Source organism: Abrus precatorius, unplaced genomic scaffold (assembly GCF_003935025.1).
Source record: "Abrus precatorius isolate BTA unplaced genomic scaffold, Abrus_2018 Scaffold10, whole genome shotgun sequence".
NCBI lineage: Eukaryota > Viridiplantae > Streptophyta > Magnoliopsida > Fabales > Fabaceae > Abrus > Abrus precatorius.
The window spans coordinates 28,588,295-28,593,917 of NW_020874292.1; the positions used below are offsets into that span (position 1 = coordinate 28,588,295).

Here is a 5,623-nt window from a genome sequence, read left to right on the forward strand (position 1 = left end):
TAAATTTGGTATAAGATACATATCTTCTAGACAACTAAAAGAATTGAAATCAATTTTAAACAGATAAAATTAATAAATTTTATTAAAAAATACTTATTATATTTCATTATATTGTTATGAAAAAATTTATCGATAAAAACTCATTATTAAAAATTAAAGTTATTTTATAATTTTTATATGATAAATATCTTTAAAAACATGTTTTTTTAATGCTTAAAATGAATTCTAAAGTCTAAACTGTTACTCCTAACGTATTTCGTAAAAAAAAAAAGGAAGAGAGAGAGAGATAGGGGATTATTGATACAAGTCATTGTTATCCAAGGAAACTAAGGGAGTGACAGAGACAACATTAACCCTCAAAAATATGTTGTGTTTTTTTCTCCTTTGTTAACGAAAAAGAGCAGAAAGGGACAAGATCCCTGAAAGGCGTGCCAGCGTCAGAGTCAGTTTCAGTCGTACGGCGTTCTCTTTCTTTCTCAGTTTCATTCATTTGTTCATTCATTCATCTTTTTCACCCAAATGCCAACTACTAACTCTAACTCCGATCTGTTCCTTCTTTGATTCAAAAAAGCTTCCATCTTTTGTTTCTGGGTCATTTGGGTTTTTTCTATCCATTGAAGCAGAATAAGAAGAAGAAGAAGGAGCATGTATCCCAGATTGATACACCCCCATGATGGGATTGTGGTGCAGGAAGATATGCAAGGTGCTTCTGCTGCTGCTACTGCTGCTTCAAACCTCTCTCACAATCACAAAGGAGACCCATGTCTTGTTTTAACGGCTGATCCTAAACCTCGCCTTCGTTGGACTCAGGACCTTCATGAACGGTTTGTTGATGCCGTCACACAACTTGGGGGTGCTAGTAGTGAGTTTATTTCAGCTCTTTTTTTTTTGTTTTTTTTGTTTTTGTCAAAGTTTAATCCTTTTTTCTTATTTCACTTCAATTTGCATTTTTCAGCATGTGGGCAATTTTTATTTTATTTTTTATCTGGAACAAAATTGGCCATGGTTTTTGTTTGATTGAAAGGATCCAGCTTTGTCTTTGGGGAGCAAAGAAAAATGATTTATTTATTTATTTTACTTAATTGTTTGTTGTTGTGGAGTATCAATAATTCAGTTCAAGTTTATATCTTGGTTGTAATAATTGGATGTGTTTATGCTAATCTAGAGGAGTTGGTGTTCATTAGTGTGCATTTGGACTGCAACAAGTAGAATTTGTTGAAAAATGTTGGTGGAGAATGCTTTCATTGGCAGAGTAGTGATGATCATATGTTAGTTTGTTTTGACTGATGATTGGCTGATTTTGCTTGAGACCATTTTGTTTGAATGTGATTATCAACCATTGGATGCCCCTTAGTTGTTGATGTGCTGAATCTTCTCATCGTTGACATGGGAGCTTTGTGTAGATGTTTTATTGAATCTTTGATATAAAGATTGGCTAATGTGCTTTTTCGCACAGTATGAAGAAGTTAAATTTCATTGAGTCTTTGGCATCAAAAGGCATCGTTAGGAACTGTTTGCTGGACAGGTGTATAGATGCTATTAGTGCATCAAAGTTGGAAAATTGATGAATGTGTCTGGTTCCAAACCCAGCATTGAAGCTGTTTCGGAGTTTAGATCTTGTACTTCGTGTCTATTTCTTTAATTTTTCGCCAAACTTTTAAGCTGCTGCATTTTTAATGGGATGAAACATTATAACATTTTTCTCCTTTGGTTTGGGGTTTGTTGTCATATATTTTCTCCTTGCACTTAAATTATGGAAACATATTGTAAAAATAAAATCAAATTAATTTTCCTTTATAGAAGATGAATTAGTTAGCAAGAGTTTGGATCTTGGAACAAAGATAAACTGTGATGTACATATTTCATGAATGAGTGAAAGAGAATGCATTTGCCTGTTAATATTTGTCAACCTTATCAAACTTCCTGTTGCAAAGAAGAGTAGTTTGAAAGCTGATGATCTTATCTTCTTATGCTTTAAATATGGCATTAACAGATACATTAAATGTAAGAGGTTAAGGGCAATGCAGTTCGCATTTGGGTTAGATTTTGGAGACTGATTTTAAGAGTACAATAATTGATTTTAAAATTTTTGGTCTGTTTGGCTATTGTAAAGTATAATACCCACTTAAGAAATTATTGAAGAGATATTCTTGGAAATTACTAAGTATTACTTCTTAAAATTAATTATATAGTATTAAATCTAGAGATTTTCTTACAGGGTTGTCAGCTGCTGCTGTAGCATGGTGCTGCCTGTTTTCTTTCTCTCCTTCTTTTTGTTCTTTTTTAAACTATATTATTGTTGAATATTAATGCATCACTGCTAGATCTTTTTGTTTGAAATGATTACTGCTGAATCTATTTAGTCTTTATTGCTAAGCTCATTTCATTGCAGTCGCTTTTTTATTATTTAGTAAACCAACAGTTTGTTCCTAGAAAGATTTAAAAATACAGTTTCATTGCAGTCACTTTCTTCATTGTAGAGGCTGGGTCCATGATGTGCTATGACACTTGAGAATTTTTGGTGGTTGGCCACTATGTGACATGCTTCCACCAAGTTACTGACCACCAATAAGTGCTTTGATTTTTTAGCGAAACTGTCATTGATAAAGAATGAGGTCATGTTTCCTCAATATGGCGAAAATCATGCAGACCATCCCCCAACATGATTTTTCAATAAGTTGTCAAAAACATTAGCCCAATTCACATTTTATAGCGTAGAGGTGATCCTAGAATGGTGAAAATTTAAAGTAAACATTCTTGTAGACTTACATTTAGAAAACAAAACAACAAAAGCCAAGACATTGATTTTTTCCTTGCTTCCTGATAGGAATTTGTTATTAAAAAGTGACTAGACATATGATGGCTATGATTAATTTCCTGATGGAAATGAGAAGATAGGTTGAGAGATTTTGTGATGTTTGATGTATTTATACTTATTTAGTTCTATTTGCTACTATAAGATTATGACAAGTTTCTTATTTTGGTTGTAGATATAATAGATTGTTCGACTGAGTTGTAAAGTGAAGACAAATATACAGTTAGGGGTGATAATTTGGGTTTGTGTTAGCCACGATGTTCTATTCAAAATTGGGTCAATCGTGTCATGTTGGGAGTAAAATGAGTTTATGTAGTGTCAAATTCAGGTTTTCCCATGTAACTATTGTGGGGTTAGGAATGAATGCATTAGCGAGAAAGTTGGGTTAGGATTTTATTGTAGAAAAAATGGTAGGATCTCACCTTTGATGGTTTGGGGATGCATGGAGAAGACCTGTAAAAGTCCTAGTAAAGAGAGGATAGATCTATCACTAGAGGTTGAGAGACAGAGAAAAACTACAGGCATTTACAAACATGTTTCACAATAAAACATTATGGTGTCATTTGATTCAAGTAGCACATGTTGCTGTTCTCTCTCTCTCTCTTGCTCTCTCGCTTGCTCTCTCTTATAATTATAACAAAGCAAGATACTTTTCCATGATTTTGGCTCAATATATTTAGTCTTCTGTGTCTGCTGAGGTTTATAAATGATACTAGCTTGACTTGTTTGCAAAGTAGTTATTAAATCCTACTTTCCATTTGTTTTCTTGAAATCTTCACATGTAGATTATCATCAATATCATTTTCTGACTAGGTTCTGGATGTTATCTGCAGAAGCTACACCAAAAGCAATCATGCGGACCATGAATGTCAAGGGTTTGACTCTATTTCATTTAAAGAGTCATCTTCAGGTCTCTTTAATTCTTTTAATAATACTCTGCCCAATTTTAAGCTTTGCGACAAAATTGAAACCCTTTTTTCTGCATTGCAGAAATACAGGCTCGGTAAGCAATCTGGAAAAGATATGGGTGAGGGATGCAAAGATGGTATGATTGTCATTCCACTCTCTGAACTTTCCAATTATGATTGTCATCCCATAATCTTAATTGCTTTGTCCAATGTGTTCTGTGGTGCCTTTCACTTTCCCTTTCCTCAGAGAATCCACCTAAAAATCTAATCTCTATGTTTGTATAAACCAATGCCATAATCATGTATTACCAAATTTGATTATTTTGTCAATACAGATTACTAAGGAACTGTCCATGCAGAATTAGAATTGGGGAGCAAATTAGCCTAGCTTTGGAAATTTGGATAACCAAGTTAATTATGGTCTATTACGTACTCTCTGAATTTGAACATTGATTGTAGATCCTTTTACATACTGCAAATAATTGTTCCTAGATTTGGAAAAAAAGTTTGCCAGGATTTCGTAAATTGTAATTTCACCTAAACTTTTTTGTCAGTCTTGGATTAACTGACTTCTTTTATGGAAGGAATAACAGGTTCATATCTCTTAGAAAGCCCTGGCACTGATAACTCTTCTCCAAAGTTGCCAACTTCTGATACAAATGAGTAAGAATTTTCATTAATTTATAAAAAAATGTTCTGGTTGATGTCTTGATGATTTTGAATACCGAGTTGAGGGAGTGATTAACTTTATGCCTAGGGGTTATGAAATCAAGGAGGCATTAAGAGCACAGATGGAAGTGCAAAGCAAACTACATTTGCAAGTGGAGGTAATTTTTTTTTTCCTAGTGCTAGTTGTACATCCAATATGGCTTATGAAATTTATATCACATTGTTTGGTAATTTAGAATAGAACACATTTTCATATAGGGTGTAATTGAACCAAGATGGTGTTTGTTACTTTTGTTTTGTGACTTTAAGTGATTCCTTTGAAATGATTAGTGAATAATGCCTCCTGATTTTCCAAATATAAAAAATCACAATGTAGGCAGAGAAGCACTTGCAGATTCGCCAGGATGCAGAGAGGAGATACATGGCCATGCTTGAAAGAGCTTGCAAGATGCTGGCTGATCAATTCATTGGTGCTACAGTTATAGACACAGACAGCCAAAAGTTTCAAGGAATTGGAAGTAAAGCACCAAGAGGTTCCACGGTTGATCCTCTTGGTTTTTTCTCCTTGCCATCTACTGAGGTGGCTGGAGTGAATGTCGCAGAAGAAGAAATACCACCTAGTCTTCCACCCCAAAGGGCTGATTGTTCAACTGAAAGTTGCTTAACCTCACATGAGAGTTCTGGAGGATTGACCTTAGAAGGGTCTCCTGGTGGCGGAAAAAGGAGGATGCTGGGCATGGACTCTATGGCAGCACCTTTGATCTGGAGTGAAGCTAAGATGAGAACTCAAGCTATCAATGTAGCCCAAGGTAATCATCCTCAAGGAATAACAAGGTATGGTATGTAGGGATGAAAGATCTACTTGATGGTTCATCCCCTCATGATACCGTGATGATACCTTTGGCCTTCATTCATTCCTTTTAGATAGGTACTTGAACTCTTCATGTCTTGTAAGTTAGTGAGACATTGGTGGAGTCAATTTTACCCATTTGTAAATTCAAACTATGTGGCTTTAAACATTGCAAAAAACTAGCTTTGACCATAGAAAAATTGTGTGTTTTGGTGACTTTTATGGATCCCTTATTGCTTATTGCGTCATGCTGAATAAAGAGTGACCTCTTTTGCTCTTGTAGAAGTGGAGTCATTTTTGGTAAATTCTTGAGCCTTTCAACAGCGTTGAACATCCAAAAGCCAAGTTGTAGAATCCTGACCAGTTACTTTTCTTTGAACA

The 5,623-nt window shown here is 34.6% G+C and overlaps 1 protein-coding gene across 2 annotated transcripts; it reads left to right on the forward strand.

Annotated features, from left to right (window-relative positions):
* The first annotated feature begins 400 nt into the window (after positions 1–400).
* Positions 401–5,409, forward strand: LOC113852409 (protein PHR1-LIKE 2-like). Of its 2 annotated transcripts, XM_027482639.1 has the most exons (7): positions 410–455; positions 691–862; positions 3,649–3,725; positions 3,806–3,860; positions 4,317–4,386; positions 4,481–4,550; positions 4,769–5,409. In XM_027482639.1, the coding sequence occupies exons 2-7, from the start codon at positions 697–699 to the stop codon at positions 5,237–5,239; spliced, it is 909 nt and encodes a 302-aa protein (XP_027338440.1). In that variant the 5' UTR covers positions 410–455; positions 691–696; the 3' UTR covers positions 5,240–5,409. The 2 variants fall into 2 exon arrangements, with proteins under 2 accessions (XP_027338439.1, XP_027338440.1); XM_027482638.1 differs by having other exon boundaries at positions 401–862.
* Positions 5,410–5,623: the final 214 nt, after the last annotated feature.

Bases quoted from the DNA above. Each gene is read 5' to 3' on its own strand.
- LOC113852409 (XM_027482638.1), top strand. From the start codon at position 646: ATGTATCCCAGATTGATACACCCCCATGATGGGATTGTGGTGCAGGAA. The intron at 3,861-4,316 runs GTATGATTGTCA...AAGGAATAACAG, and splicing joins GGGTGAGGGATGCAAAGATG to GTTCATATCTCTTAGAAAGC. The intron at 4,387-4,480 runs GTAAGAATTTTC...CTTTATGCCTAG, and splicing joins CCAACTTCTGATACAAATGA to GGGTTATGAAATCAAGGAGG.